Here is a 16,723-nt window from a genome sequence, read left to right as displayed (position 1 = left end):
AAGTGAGCCCTAATCTACCCACCGCCCTGTCCCTGCCTACTTGCAACGACCCGCCCTAGGCGACGAGGTACAACTGGGCGGCGGTCCCTACGCTGTCTAAGTGCACAGGAAAACAAACAGGGAACACGCAAGGGAAGGGGCAGTAGCCACGAAACGCCACGAGGAAACGGAGAGGCGAACGAACAGTCAGGACCAGGACGAAGTGAGTACACCCAAGCGGGCACGGAGACAGAAGCAAGCCAGGGGCAAAGCAAAGCAGGTCAAGCAGAACTGCAGCAAGGCAGAAGCACGGCAGAAGCAGGCTGGAGCAAGCAGCAGTGGGGCCAGGAATCCAAAAGAATTACAAGCGCTGAGGGAGAGAACAGGGCAGGTAATAAAGGACAGGGGGCGGAGCTAACTCCGACAGACCAGGCCGCGATAGGCTCTCCCACTCCTGAGCCTGCCACCCTGGTTGGTGGGAGATGGTGTCAGTCGAACAGGTCTGGCCTCAGGTGTGGATTGATTAATCCCAGGAGTATACCTAGATGAAGTACCTGGCAGATCCCTAACAATTTCCTATACAAATTCCTGGGTGGTCAGTTATCATATTTTGGTGGTCAGCATAGGCTTCAGCTGAAGTGTACTAGAGGATCTAATGATGTAATCTTCAACCGGACGTTGATGCGCATGTCATAAATCTAATTTTGCTTTGAATGGTTTGTCCAGCATTTGAAAACAAATTTCTACATTTTTTTTTAGAAACAGTGCCACGCTTGTCCACAGGTTGTGTATGGTATTGCACCTCAACCCCATTCATGTAAATACTTCAAAACCAGACACAGCCACTGTTTGTAGATAAATAAGCAGACTCTTTTTTAATCCTGGACACCTGCGTTAACCCGACCTACAGTAGTAATTGTCTAATACCTTGTCTATCATCTATCATTCGTCCATCTTTGTACTTAATCATTTTAGTAACAATGATGGCAGAAGATTTGGGGCAAGCAAGGACTGCGGAGTAAACACAGTTTTAATGGTAGGAGGGCTGCTGGAGGTACAACACCACAAGTATGTGGCTATAATTATGGGGTGAGGCCAGGGAGATCATACAAATGGACAATACCCACATTCTGTAAAAAAAACAAGTAAAACACAAGCCCAAATAAACATGTAAAGCCTTACCTCCCATTCGGTGTGACACTGTTTGTTAAGCCATCCCGTTTCATCGACTTCTCAAATTTTGTTAATTCTTTATAAACCTCCTAGAAAAATAGTAATTATTAACGGAATAATTTACAACTTTTGAAACCAATTTTGTTAGAAGAGTCACCCAAGGCACCTTAAGCTGCGGGGCAGCTTCTCATGAGCGGGAGAATCGGGTGTGGGGGAAGGGCTTTTATGTTCTGTTTTACTTTTCTAAATGTGAAAATCTTCAATAAAAAATTTTTTAGATTAAAAAAAGAAGGGTCACCCAAAAATAAACTCAGGCAGTCTGGCTGCTGGGACCTCTAGAAATTCCCCTGCAGCGCCTCCACAGTGGTAATGAAGTATTACATGGTGCCAATTTAAATAAATGGGTTGTCCGCATAATGCACAAACCTGCCTGGTGTTCCCAAGAGAGATTTTTTTTCAGCGCGCTCTATTCCAGCTTATTGATGGCGGTCCTAAATGAGGAACTTACTCAGAATGCCTTAATAGGGTGTATGAAAATGTGTTTTCAAAACCACACACTAGATATCATTATGTGAGCTTATAATGCAATTAAAGGTGTTGTCCATATTGGACAACCCCTTTTTGTTAGAAGGCTTAGTTAGCCTGAAGATAAGCTGATCTCAAGTTGTCCCTAGTGATCGGTACAATGTGTTCAATTCCCCTGCAGCGCCACCTTAAGGGAAATATAGTAAGACATGGTGGCCATTGAAATCAACAGCTTGTCCGTGTAATGGATCGACATGCCTGGTGCTCCAGAGGGCTAAATGCTCCCCGTAGCCGCTCCCCACTGGATCATAGATGACAGTCATGAATGAGGAACCCCTCGCTATTAAATTAAGAATTCCCTAAAATGGTATTGGAAAATGGGTTTGTGAACATGCATTTGTTCTATATAGTAAAAGGTGGGTCCTTATAATAATTTTCTCTGGTGAGCCAATCCAACACTGACAATGGGAATTTAGAGGCTGTAAGAGCCACAGGTTACAATGTACTATGCCGAACAATACATTACATTGCAGTATATTGTAAAACTGTGGATTTAGTGTTTTTGGACTTTGCAAAGGCATTTGACACTGTCCCCCATAGACGCCTAATGGGTAAATTAAGGACTATAGGTTTAGAAAATATAGTTTGTAATTGGATTGAGAATTGGCTCAAGGACCGTATCCAGAGAGTTGTGGTCAATGATTCCTACTCTGAATGGTCCCCGGTTATAAGTGGTGTACCCCCGGGTTCAGTGCTGGGACCACTATTATTCAACTTATTTATTAATGATATAGAGGAAGGGATTAATAGCACTATTTCTATTTTTGCAGATGACACCAAGCTATGTAATATAGTTCAGTCTATGGAAGATGTTCGTGAATTACAGGCAGATTTAAACAAACTGAGTGTTTGGGCGTCCACTTGGCAGATGAAGTTTAATGTAGATAAATGTAAAGTTATGCATCTGGGTACCAACAACCTGCATGCATCATATGTCCTAGGGGGCGCTACACTGGGGGAGTCACTTGTTGAGAAGGATCTGGGTGTACTTGTAAATCATAAACTCAATAACAGCATGCAGTGTCAATCAGCTGCTTCAAAGGCCAGCAGGATATTGTCGTGTATTAAAAGAGGCATGGACTCGCGGGACAGGGAGGTAATATTCCCACTTTACAAAGCATTAGTGAGGCCTCATCTAGAATATGCAGTTCAGTTCTGGGCTCCAGTTCATAGAAAGGATGCCCTGGAGTTGGAAAAAATACAAAGAAGAGCAACGAAGCTAATAAGGGGCATGGAGAATCTAAGTTATGAGGAAAGATTAAAAGAATTAAACCTATTGAGCCTTGAAAAGAGACGACTAAGGGGGGACATGATTAACTTATATAAATATATTAATGGCACATACAAAAAATATGGTGAAATCCTGTTCTATGTAAAACCCCCTCAAAAAACAAGGGGGCACTCCCTCCGTCTGGAGAAAAAAAGGTTCAACCTGCAGAGGCGACAAGCCCTCTTTACTGTGAGAACGGTGAATCTATGGAATAGTCACCGCAGGAGCTGGTCACAGCAGGGACAGGAGATGCTGCAAAAAAGGGTTAGATAATTTCCTAGAACAAAAAAGTATTAACTGCTATGTGTAGAAATTTTTCCTTCCCTTTTCCCTTCCCTTGGTTGAACTTGATGGACATGTGTCTTTTTTCAGCCGTACTAACTATGTAACTATGTATGCACAATGTACACAGAATACTGAACATTACACCAACCTCTGCTTCTTTCTTCCTTTTTAGAATTTTCTGCGCCTCAATGGCCTTTAACGTGCGGTTTGGTGGCGGTTTTGGGATCTGCACAATTGCTGCTTGAATTCTGGCCATTATTTCATTTTGTCTTCTTCTTGCTCGACGAAGCTGAAGGGGAAAGAAATGTAGGTAAAATTACTTTAACCCCGCTGATCATAATGTTATAGCATATCCTAGCGATACGCCTTAACATTCTAACATGGGAATACACCTTTAAAGTCTAACTAAACTTTCCTCTATGTCATAGTGACATGCCAGAAGTTTTGATTAGTGGGGATCCGAGCACTGAGACCGCCAACGATCACTAAAAGAAAGCGGCAGAAGCGCTCAGATGAGCGCTGTGCCGCTTTGTTTCTAATCAGTATTGCTCGGCTCTCCTTGGAAAGCCAAGTGAGCGGTGCACGAGCAAGATAGGGAGTATGAGTTCATACACCACTGTGCTTTACGAGGAAAGCCAAGCACAGCTGATCAGAATCTAAGAGGCTAATCTGAGCGCTTCTGCCGCTACCTTTTAGCGATCGGTGGGGGTCTGAGCGCTCAGGTTCCCCATTGATCAAAATCTGATATGTCACTATGACACGTCAAAAGTTTTATGAAAGTTTAGTTACACTTAAAGCTACCTCAGCATCCTATAGCTACGGCATATGGTCTATAATGTTCCTCAGTCTAAGTAGGAAAAGGTAATATCAGGATGCCATATCTAAGAGCCTATGGAGCCACTTTAGGACTATATTAATTTATTTCATAAACACCAATTCCTAAATACAATGTTTAAGTCAAACACACTCCATGATACTGTAGTTTGAAAATAGTAACTTAAAGCAGACCTGTCTTCATACTGTGGTGTCCTGTTTAGGGGAAGCATAATATGGGGACAGGTCTGCTCTACTTGTAGCCCAAACAGTACGAAAAAAATATTGTGCCATTCAACCAATAGGAGCTGTCAAAGAATACTGCGGACTCATAGTTATCAGCGGTATTCAGGAGCGGAGCGCTCCCCCGCCTCTTCCTGCCCCTATTAGCATTTTGGCGAGATGTGGGGGATACTCTGGGAACCCCACACCGTATTAGCATAAGAGGCTAAAGAATTGGAACATGAATTTAGCTTAGACTTCATGCCCTGATTTAGCCAGAGCAAAGCTTATTGAGAAATGTCTGTATCCCACTATGTAACACCTGTACGTTCTATCACAGCCAGACTCAATATCACAGCAAAAGTGGCAAACTTAAAGGGGTTGTCCACTTTGGACTATCTCTACTTGTTAGAGGACTCCCTTGACAATAAGTAAATCACAAAGTGATCTCCAGTGATCAACTGTAATTTGAGGGGAATCCTGGCAGTAAGTGTTCAGTTTCCCTGCAGCGCCACCACAGGGGAAACAAAGCATTACACAGTGTCCATTCATATCTATGTGTTGTCTGTGTAATACAGGACAGGACAGGTCCTCCAGAGCGAGAGACGCTCTTTATAATTGCTCTCCACAGAAGACAATAATTTAAATGGAGCAGAGAGATTTCAGCATCACCAGTATTATGTGCAGGGAGCACGCAGGGGGCAGAGTAGGAAGTTTGTGATGTCCAGATTCAACCAACAGTTGAAGAGCAGGAAGTGATGTCAGAAAAGGGGCGTTGTTTTGACTTCCGATCCTGCACATCTCAGTAACATCCAGCAGTAGTTGTTATTTTCTGTAGTGTAAGGACCTATAGTGTACACAGAATCTTTGGGTATGTTCACATGGCAGAATTTTTGATGCAGATTCCACCGGAAAATTCTGTCTGCCATTCATTTTAATGCGAGCCGGACGCTTCTGTTTCCGCTAGTTGATTTTTTCAGCTAGCGGGAAAAAGAAGTGTCCTGCCCATTGTTTGGGTGGATTCTGCCCGAACCTCCTATTGAAGTGAATGGGAGGAGGAATCTTCCTACCGACGGCAGGAAGAATTCCGCGGTGGACTTTGCGGCGAGACCTGCCACGCAAAGTTCGCCGTGTGAACTGACCCTTGGAAAATTACATTTGGGGGACCAGAGTGAAAGTATTCACCTTCCTGATATGTTACCTGGCCCACGACATTTCACTTTAAGTTTAACATTGATATTTTACCTTTTCAATATCTTGTATTCTTAATTCTTCTTGTATCTTTTGGATTTTCTTAAGCTCATCATTATGGATTTGTGAAAGTCTTTCTTCCATCTCTTTGGCTTTCAATTCAAAGTGTTTGGTGACTTGCTGCAGGTTTAAGTCAGACTGGCGAGGGACCAAGGTCTTTAATCTCTAGAAATGTCAAAAAAATAGGATGCAAATCCATGGAGGAGCCTTACCAAGCAAAATGTGCCAAATTTATTATGTGCTATAGACCCTTTTCGACACCTCACTTGACAGTAGTGAACAATGTCTACATGGGCGTGGCTAAGAGGAGTCGTAAAATGCACCAGATTTATTTATGGCATTCTTTTGGCGCGAGGTTACACAACCAAGAGGTAGGGTGAGGAAAAGAAGGGTCTCATATGTCTAGGAAGAAGCGCCAAACTTATCACCCAGCGTGCGTTCTTGTGATGAATTTGGTGCCGTTTCTGCCTGTCTGGTCTAGTTTTATCCTGTCAAAAACTTTACGACATTATTAATAAATCTCCCCAATGTATCGGGGTTAAACCTCAGCACACAGGTCTTGTGAAGTATATGTGATGCTCTGCATGGAGCAGATCGGGCCACTTACCTCTTTATATATTTCCGATCCAATACTCTGTAATTTTGCCGGGGCGGCTGCTCTTAACGTCTCCAGGGCGACACCCGTCAGTCCAGCTTTCTTCTTTTTCTGCAGTGTAATATATAACTGGTATAGGAGCCTAGTGGCAGCTCCGTGCTGCTCAGACATGATATTTTGGGCCACATTTTGGTCAAACGGGACGCCCAATAGTTGGAGCGTGGGTTCCACTCGTGTGAAATTGTTCAATTTGGAGTTGGCTGCTCTGCAGAAACATTAATATAGAAATGACATGTAATCTCCTGCACATTATATCATCGGATCAATATGTTATAGAATTATACGCTGCGCAATAAAAAAGAAAACAAGTAAATCGGAACTTGCCTAAAAATAGAAAAATAGTAGTGTCAGTAGAACTATGGGAGAATGATAGGACATTACATGGAAATTAAAGGGGTTTTACAACTTCAGCACAACATAAAAAGTTACGTCATTTTCTAACATACGTTGTGTACCGGTTCTCAAGATCTCTGCTTGCAGTCATGAATTGAAGAAGTCCTCGTCATGTGATGTTCATTTCAAGACAGAGCTGTAATAACCGTATTATAATGAGCCGAGCACTTGTGTCCTTCACATGACCAGGACATGTCTACGATGAACGTCCCCATTCCATGACTACAAGCAGCAGCTTCTCATTGGGGGCGCGTTCTCACTTGCCATTTTAATGAAGCTTTTTGAAGCCAACGCCAGGAGTGGATTGTAAAGCATAGCGCTGAAGGGAAATTAACCCGTTTCGCCTCCATGACGTAACTGTACGTCATGGATGGGCTTACATTAAGCCACCGTGAGGTACTGTTACGTCATAGTGATCGGGCCGGCACAGAAGCTATCACCGTGGGAGGCCAGTGATGACTCACAGCCGGGCTCCCGCTGCAACATCCAGGATCGGAGATAACTCCAATCCCCGACGTTTAACCCCTTAAATGCTGTCGATAGCATTTAAGTAGTTTGACAGAGGGAGGGGGTGCGCTCTTTTAATCCTCAACATGTCAATTTATGTTTTGGAATCACTGTTTTTGTGTTGCGGGTTTTCCCCATTAAATTCAATGGAGATGTAAAACCCACTACAAATAGAAGATGTTGCGACTTTTGCGGCGGAAAAGCTACGATTTTACCACAAAGATCATAACCTCAGAAAAAAAAAAAAGGCTTTATTTACCCAGATCTCTCTGCTCTTGCGTCCAGCTCGGCCTCCAGGGATGACGTTTCATCCCATTGTCACTGCTGCAGCAAATCACAGGCTGCAGTGGTCACATGGGTTGAAACGTCATCCCAGGAGGCCGGGCTGCAGGATGTTAGAGGGATGCGACGCCATGGCTACAGGTAAGTATGATTTATTTATTTTTAATTTTTTTTTATTACCTGCTGTTTTCCACAGCGGACATTACGGCCCAAAACCCGCACCACAATTTGGTGCGGTTTTTCGGCTGGAATTCTCTGAGGGGACCAGGGAGAATACGCTGTGTGCTTTTACGCAGAATATCTGCCCTGTATGAACATAGCCTTGCTGCGAAATTCCCCACAAACTACAGCGGTTCGCAGGGGGTCCCGGCAGCAGGACACTATGCGATGGTCTTATATTCAGAAAACAAATAAAAAGAGACTGTCAAAAGCGGAGAAGCCCTTTAAACTATATCAGTCTGGGAAGAGTCACCCATTTTTAAGGAGCTAATATTACTATTGGATGACTTGTCCCTAAATGATGTAATAGTCGTCCACATCGAGACCATTGTATACACCGCCAGAATACAGATAGCCCCCCCTGAACTTATCACGGACTTGGGGCTCACCTGTTTTGTGAAAACTTATCAAAGTCATTTTGTAGTTCATATTTGTGTAAAACTTCACCGATCAGGTATCCTGTGGCAAACTCCTTGGTAAACGTCTTTGGTTCTAGGGGAAAAAAAAAGAGCTGTGAGAATACAGAATATAGTAGGGTGTGAGGAGCCCTCCAGTCTGTGCTCCTATATCTACTATGTCACTGGCCTACAGGGTGAACCCCTACACCTACAGTCACATTCAAATTGGAAAACCCACCCCAAAAATGTCTCTTTTTTTATTGTACATTCATTTTTTATTGTTCATTCATGTCTCGAATGAAGAATGTAAAAGGTAAAAGTGGTTTTACATGGGCAGATATCACCCGTGTTTACCACCTTTAACCAGCGTCGATCGATAATACAGCACGTTGATCTGCGCTCGTTTGCTCCACTCACAAGGAGCAATGATCGGTAATGTATGGGGACGGGTTGCTAAGATTGTTCCTCCCCGTTCATTTGCATCATGTCGGCAGCACATCTCAGTTTACACAGGGAGACGTGCTGCCAACTGGCGACTCATTTATTTGCCGCATAAAAGATGCGATCAGTCGATGAACGAGTGTTTGCTCATTGGCTGATCTCTGCCATTTACAAAAGGCTATGATCGGGAACGATACTGGCTCAACGTATGCCAAAAGGGCATCCACTACATTTAGAGGGAAGAAGGTTTCTACACAAACACAGAAGAGGATTATTTACTGTAAGAGCAGTCACACTATGGAACTCTCTACTGTAAGAGCAGTCACACTATGGGACTCTCTACTGTAAGAGCAGTCACACTATGCAACTCTCTACTGTAAGAGCAGTCACTCTATGGAACTCTCTACTGTAAGAGCAGTCACTCTATGGAATACTCTACTGTAAGAGCAGTCACATCATGGAACTCTCTACTGTAAAAGCAGTCACACTATAGAACGCTCTACTGTAAGAGAGGTCACATTATGGAACTCTCTACTGTAAGAGCAGTCACACTATGGAACTCTCTACTGTAAGAGCAGTCACACTATGGAACTCTCTACTGTAAGAGCAGTCACACTATGGAATCTCTAATGTTAGAGCAGTCACACTATGGAATCTCTAATGTAAGAGCAGTCACACTATGGAATCTCTAATGTAAGAGTAGTCACTCTATAGAAATCTCTAATGTAAGAGCAGTCACACTTTGTAATCTCTCCTGTAAGAGCAGTCACACTATGGAACTCTCTACTGTAAAAGCAGTCACACTATGGAACTCTCTACTGTAAGAGCAGTCACATTATGGAACTCTCTACTGTAAGAGCAACCACACTATGTAACTCTCTACTGTAAGAGCAGTCACACTATGGAACTCTCTACTATAAGAGCAGTCACACTATGGAATCTCTAATGTAAGAGCAGTCACACTATGGAATCTCTAATGTAAGAGCAGTCACTCTATAGAAATCTCTAATGTAAGAGCAGTCACACTTTGTAACCTCTCCTGTAAGAGCAGTCACACTATGGAAGTCTCTACTGTAAGAGCAGTCACACTATGGAACTCTCTACTTTAAGAGCAGACACACTATGGAACGCTCTACTGTAACAGCAGTCACACTATGGGACTCTACTGTAACAGCAGTCACACTATAGAACTCTCTACTGTAACAACAGTCATACTATGGAACTCTACTGTAAGAGCAGTCACACGATGGAACTCTTTACTGTAACTGTAACAACAGTCCCACTATGGAACTATCCTGTAAGAGCAGTCACAACCATGGAACTCTCTTCTGTAAGAGCAGTCACACTATGGAATTCTCTACTGTAAGAGCAGTCACACTATGGAAATCTCTACTGTAAGAGCAGTCACACTTTGTAACCTCTCCTGTAAGAGCAGTCACACTATGCAACTCTCTACTGTAAGAGCAGTCACACTATGGAACTCTCTACTGTAAGAGCAGTCACACTATGGAACTCTCTACTGTAAGAGCAGTCACATTATGGAACTCTCTACTGTAAGATCAGTCACACTATGGAACTATCTACTATAAGGGCAGTCACACTGTGGAACTCTCTACTGTAAAAGAAGTCACACTTTGTAACCTCTCCTGTAAGATTAGTCACACTATGCAACTCTCTATTGTAAGAGCAGTCAACAAAAGGCTATGATCGCGAACGATACTGGCTCAACGTATGCCAAAAGGGCATCCACTACATTTAGAGGGAAGAAGGTTTCTACACAAACACAGAAGAGGATTATTTACTGTAAGAGCAGTCACACAATGGAACTCTACTGTAAGAGCAATCACACTATGGAACTCTACTGTAAGAGCAGTCACACTATGGAACTCTCTACTGTAAGAGCAGTCACACTATGGAACTCTCTACTGTAAGAGCACTCACACTATGGAACTCTCTACTGTAAGAGCACTCACACTATGGAACTCTCTACTGTAAGAGCACTCACACTATGGAACTCTCTACTGTAAGAGCGGTCACACTATGGAACTCTCTACTGTAAGAGAAGTCACACTATGGAACTCTCTACGGTAAGAGCAGTCACACTATGGAACGCTCTACTGTAACAGCAGTCACACTATGGAACTCTACAGTAACAGCAGTCACACTATAGAACTCCACTGTAACAACAGTCATACTATGGAACTCTACTGTAAGAGCAGTCACACGATGGAACTCTCTACTGTAACAGCAGTCACACTATGGAACTCTCTACTGTAAGAGCAGTCACACTATGAAACTCCCTACTGTAAGAGCAGTCACACCATGGAACTCTCTTCTGTAAGAGCAGTCACATTATGGAACTCTCTACTGTAAGAGCAGTCACACTATGGAACTCTCTACTGTAAGAGCAGTCACACTATGGAAATCTCTACTGTAAGAGCAGTCACACTATGGAACGCTCTACTATAAGAGTAGTCACACTATGGAAATCTCTACTGTAAGAGCAGTCAAACTATGAAACTCTACTGTAAGAGCAGTCACACTATGGAACTCTCTACTGTAAGAGCAGTCACACTATGGAACTCTATACTGTAAGAGTAGTCACACTATACAACTCTCTACTGTAAGATTAGTCACACTATGGAACGCTCTACTGTAAGAGCAGTCACACTATACAACTCTCTACTGTAAGATTAGTCACACTGTAGAAACTCTCCACTGTAAGAGCAGTCACACTATGGAACGCTCTACTGTAAGAGCAGTCACGCTATGGAACTCTCTACTGTAAGAGCAGTCACGCTGTGGAACTCTACTGTAAGAGCAGTCACACTATGGAACTTTACTGTAAGAGCAGTCACACTATGGAACTCTCTACTGTAAGAGCAGTCACATTATGGAACTCTCTACTGTAAGAGCAGTCACACTATGGAACTCTCTACTGTAAGAGCAGTCACATTATAGAACTCTCTACTGTAAGAGCAGTTACACTATGGAATCTCTAATGTAAGAGCAGTCACATTATAGAACTCTACTGTAAGAGCAGTCACATTATAGAACTCTACTGTAAGAGCAGTCACATTATAGAACTCTCTACTGTAAGTGAAGTCGCACTATGGAACTCTCTACTGTAAGAGCAGTCACACTATGGAACTCTCTACTGTAAGAGCAGTCACACTATAGAACTCTACTGTAAGAGCAGTCACATTATAGAACTCTCTACTGTAAGTGAAGTCGCACTATGGAACTCTCTACTGTAAGAGCAGTCACACTATGGAACTCTCTACTGTAAGAGCAGTCACATTATAGAACTCTACTGTAAGAGCAGTCACATTATAGAACTCTCTACTGTAAGTGAAGTCGCACTATGGAACTCTCTACTGTAAGTGAAGTCGCACTATGGAACTCTCTACTGTAAGAGCAGTCACACTATGGAATCTCTCATGTAAGAGCATTCAAACTATGGAATCTCTAATGTAAGAGCAGTCACACTATGGAACTCTCTAATGTAAGAGCAGTCACACTATGGAACCTCTAATGTAAGAGCAGTCACACTATGGAACTCTACTATAAGAGCAGTCACACTATGGAACTCTACTATAAGAGCAGTCACACTATGGAATCTCTAATGTAAGAGCAGTCACACTATGGAACCTCTACTGTAAGAGCAGTCACACTATGGAATCTCTAATGTAAGAGCAGTCACACTATGGAACTCTCTACTGTAAGAGTAGGGTAGGGATTTTCTATGCCTCCTCTATTAATTCAGAACTCCCTAATAGGGTGTACGAGAATGGGTTTTATATACTGGAAAATCCCTTTAACCAGCTGATCTTTTCCTGCAGTTAAAAGAAAAACAAATCATTACAGAATAAACATAAAGTCTGAATTTCCGCCCGGCAGCACCGGAGCTCCGCAGCAGTACAAGCATGTGGAGTCAATTCTGTGGGGACGGTGAAGTGTTTGTTTTCCCTGGTAACTCCCACTAGTTCTTGTTTGTTTGCTGGAGGTGACGCACAGAGCAGGGGACTGGTTTATAGGACTAGTTTTATTAGAAATGACCTCGAAGTTGCAGTGTCGTCGTCCCCCCAGCGCTTATTGTCAGCTCGGGGTCCCACTACTACATGTTGGTAATAGAGAGGTCTATAAATAAAGCCAAGCTAGATATTCAGGTTTGAGTTAAGCCACGTACATCTTCTACAAACCAGGATGAATCTTCACAGACATACAATAAAACAGGAGGTGGATACACCCGTGGGAAAACACTTCTCTGGACCAGACCACAGTTTGGCAGATCTAAAGGTACTCATTCTGAAGGGTCATTTTAAAAACAACAGAGAAAGAAAAATTTGGGAATTCAAGATGATGATAAAATTCCAGTCATTGACACAAGGCCTCAATCTAACACCAGGATTTATGAGCCACTACATGGACACACGTCACGTCCCCCATCAGACTGACTCCAGATGCCTTAACTCCTAAGTCATCACCCCTATAACCTCAGTTTTATTGCCCCGGCTTATCTTAATGATGTATCACCTCATGTACTAATTGTCTTTGTGTAACATCTAAATGTTGTGCTTTTTTCTAAGTCATTCATTTGTAAACTGCCTGAAGAAGGGGCCTCTGTGCTCTGAAAGCCGCATATAGAACTTTTATGGTTAGACAATAAAGGTATCATACCTATTATACTTTTGTCTTTTTTGACACAAAAGTATTTAACATTTCACATTCCTTCTTAAATCAGGAAGCTGAGACATGAGGTGCTGTTTGCTCATCCTCCCACTATGGAGCTGCATTACCTGTGACATTGAGGGAACACTGCGGTCACTGACTAACAAAATAGCCGCTCTGAATACTCAAAAATGTATCTATCTATCTATCTATCTCACATATCTATCTATCTATCTATCTATCTATCTCATATCTATCTATCTCATATCTATCTATCTAATATCTATCTCATATCTATCTATCTATCTATCTATCTATCTATCTATCTATCTATCTATCTATCTAATATCTATCTCATATCTATCTATCTATCTATCTATCTATCTATCTATCTATCTATCTATCTATCTATCTATCTATCTATCTATCTATCTATCTATCTATCCCATCTATCTATCTATCTATCTATCTATCTATCTATCTATCTATCTATCTCATATCTATCTATCTAATATCTATCTCATATCTATCTATCTATCTAATATCTATCTATCTCATATCTATCTCATATCTATCTATCTCATATCTATCTCATATCTATCTATCTATCTATCTCATATCTATCTATCTATCTATCTCTCATATCTATCTATCTATCTATCTATCTATCTATCTATCTATCTATCTATCTATCTATCTATCTATCTATCTATCTATCTCATATCTATCTATCTATCTATCTATCTATCTATCTATCTATATCATATCTATCTATCTATCTCATATCTATCTATCTATCTCATATCTATCTATCTATCTATCTATCTATCTATCTATCTATCTATCTATCTATCTATCTATCTATCTATCTATCTCATATCTTGTGGACTTGGCACATGATGGCAGGATAATGCTGTGCCATCTGCTGTAAATGATTCACGCAGATGATGAGAGTCGCTGCGCTGTGCAGGAAGTTCCTCCCATGTGTACACAGGTGATATATACGCTGGGGACATACACAAGGTCCACTAAGGTGAAATACCTCTGTAACTACAGCAAATATAGGGACGCTCCCAAAATCTAAAACACAGAACATGTACATAAGAATGTATATAAACACACAAATGTAGCAGAGCTGAGCGTCACGTAACTCATCATCTGTGTCAGGAAAACCTTAAAGGGAGACTACAATTTACAGATGAGCTTATTATTTTAATAATCCAGGGGGGCGACCTCCACTACCTAACAAATAACATCTTCCTGTGTTCTGTTCACTGGGCCCCACCTGGATATGTTTGGGCACTGCCTAGGATGTGCACGTCAACTCCTTAACAGTCCTGGGGCACTAGGGATGTGCCCATAATCTCCTTCACAACCCTGGACCACCAGAGACATGCCCATTGACAACACTGTACGCCGTGGTGCGGGGGTGATGTATGGAGCGGGCTCGGGGGGCTGAGTCTACTCCATACACTGCGGGTGTCAGCTGTATATATTACAGCTGACACCTCGCACTAATGGCTAGGATCAGAGAGAACTGCAATCTTGGCCAATTAACTACTAAGATGCCGCATTCAATAGCGACCGTGGAATCTAAGCTGTTAGAAAGGGGGCGGACCCCTCTGAAAGCCCCTAACCCAACCGCAATGTGATCGCAGGGTGCCGATGGTTGTCATGGCAGCCAGGAGGCCTAATAAAGGCCCTCAGGTCTGCCATCTTTCTGCTGCTGTTAAGCCGTGCCTCGGCAATACCCTGCCATCTGATATTATGATCTAAAGCCATGTCAAAAATAAAAAATATATCATAATTGGTATCGCCACGTTCGTAAAAGTCCAAACTATTACAATATAACATTATTTAACCCATACAGTGAAAACAAAATGTAAACCGCCAGAATCGCTGTTTTTTTTGTCACCTTATGTTTCAGAAAAAAAATGTCATAACAAGTGATCAATAAATTGTATGTACCAAAAAATGGTACCAGTGAATACTACAGCTCGTCCCGCCGAAAATAAGATCTGACAGCGCTCAATCCACGGAAAAATAGAAAAATTCTGGCTCTCAGAATGTGGCGAAACAAATCTATTTCAGTCTTTAGTTTTTTCCTTGTAAAAGTAGTAAAATATTTTTAAAAAACTATATAGATTTGGCATTGCCGTAATCGTATTGAGCCGCAGAAGAAATTTAAGTTGTCTTTTTTACCGCACGGTGAAAACTGTAAAAACAAAGCCCGAAGAACAATGGAGGAATCTCAGTTTTTTTCAATTCCGGCCCACAAAGAATATTTTTTCAGTTTCTCAGTACATTATATGGAACTATAAATGGTGTCAATAGAGACTACAATTCCTCCCGCAAAAAAATAAGCCCTCGCACCGCTCTATTGATGGAAAAATAAAACAGTTATGGCTTTGGAAGGCGGGGAATGAAAAACGAAAAAAACAAAAATGGCTTGGACTTTAAGGAGTTAATCTGAATCTGGGAAAGCTGGGTGACAACTAAACTGGTCGCCATAGAGCTCCTACAGGGGTTGACATTCAACTTTTCAAGACTCCTGAATGGCAGACACAACAATACCGCACCAGGAGGATGTATCTCTATATTACTACATAGACTTGACATACAGGGTCCTGGGAAAGCTGGGTGTGGCCCCTGTGGGAGGAGTAACGGCGGCTATACTGGTTGTCACCTCACTAGTTGACAGCTCAAGGACCTGTAGGTGCTCTCCTCCAGCTGTGGTGACCCTACAAGTACCAGCATGCACAAACTTCTATACCATGACTATCCCCAGCAGTGGCCATTACTCACCTACGTGCCTGGACAGCCCCAGCTCCTCATTCAGCCACTGGCAGATGATGTCAGTCATGGTTGTCGTCTGCCCGGGATCATCACACACTCGTTATCCTGCAGATCACAGAGAAACTTCCTGGCCGCGTCCCGTCTCCATGACGACCGGATCCGCAGCGACAGTTACCAAGGTCACAGTGTACACCATAGAGACTGGAGCGCTGCTAGCTGGCTGTTTTACAGCTGGCTGTTCTAGCGCGCCACCTGCTGTCAGGCAATGTGCAGGACTCCAGGAGATCATCAATCTTCAGTACTTCTGCGGCTGTGAAACAGCATGGCAGAGGCGTAGCTTGGGGGGGAGGGGGTGCAACTGATGCAGGGAAGTGGGGCAGAGCAGCCCCATCAAAACAGCTGATCGCTACTACAGCCGCCCGGCATACAGGGCTCCCATGAGCTTCGATCAGCTGTTTTGATAGGGCTGCTCTGCGCGCCCCCCCCCCCTCCTTACTCTCAGGCTTTTCCATTCTCGCAGCCCCCCCCCCCCCTCGCGGTACCCCTGCCCCCAACTCGAAGCCCTCCCCCCTCGCGGCACCGACCCGCCGCCGCCCCCTCGCGGCACCCCTGCCCCCCCCCTCACGGCTGATGCAACTGATGCAGGGAAGTGGGGCAGAGCAGCCCCATTTAAAACAGCTGATCGCTACTACAGCCTCCCGGCATACAGGGCTCCCATGAGCTTCGATCAGCTGTTTTGATAGGGCTGAACTGCAGAGCCCCCCCCCCTCCTTATAACTCTCA

General features: G+C 43.1%; 1 protein-coding gene across 1 annotated transcript in view; it reads right to left on the bottom strand.

Annotated features, from left to right (window-relative positions):
* SPEF2 (sperm flagellar 2) overlaps nucleotides 1-16,381 on the bottom strand; it is a 143,200-nt gene extending 126,819 nt beyond the window's left edge. The window contains exons 1-6 of the mRNA XM_075841878.1: nucleotides 15,950-16,381; nucleotides 8,024-8,126; nucleotides 6,186-6,438; nucleotides 5,573-5,743; nucleotides 3,441-3,581; nucleotides 1,162-1,241 (exon numbers count right to left, since the gene is read on the bottom strand). Coding sequence (XP_075697993.1) covers nucleotides 1,162-1,241; nucleotides 3,441-3,581; nucleotides 5,573-5,743; nucleotides 6,186-6,438; nucleotides 8,024-8,126; nucleotides 15,950-16,007 — 806 coding nt within the window. The 5' untranslated portion in view covers nucleotides 16,008-16,381. The remainder of the gene's footprint in view (nucleotides 1-1,161; nucleotides 1,242-3,440; nucleotides 3,582-5,572; nucleotides 5,744-6,185; nucleotides 6,439-8,023; nucleotides 8,127-15,949) is intronic.
* Between the last annotated feature and the right edge of the window lie 342 nt (nucleotides 16,382-16,723).

The sequence above is a fragment of the Rhinoderma darwinii genome, chromosome 1 (genome assembly GCF_050947455.1).
Source record: "Rhinoderma darwinii isolate aRhiDar2 chromosome 1, aRhiDar2.hap1, whole genome shotgun sequence".
NCBI lineage: Eukaryota > Metazoa > Chordata > Amphibia > Anura > Rhinodermatidae > Rhinoderma > Rhinoderma darwinii.
Note: the sequence above shows the minus strand (reverse complement) of the source record. Positions and strands in the feature narration are given on the sequence as shown.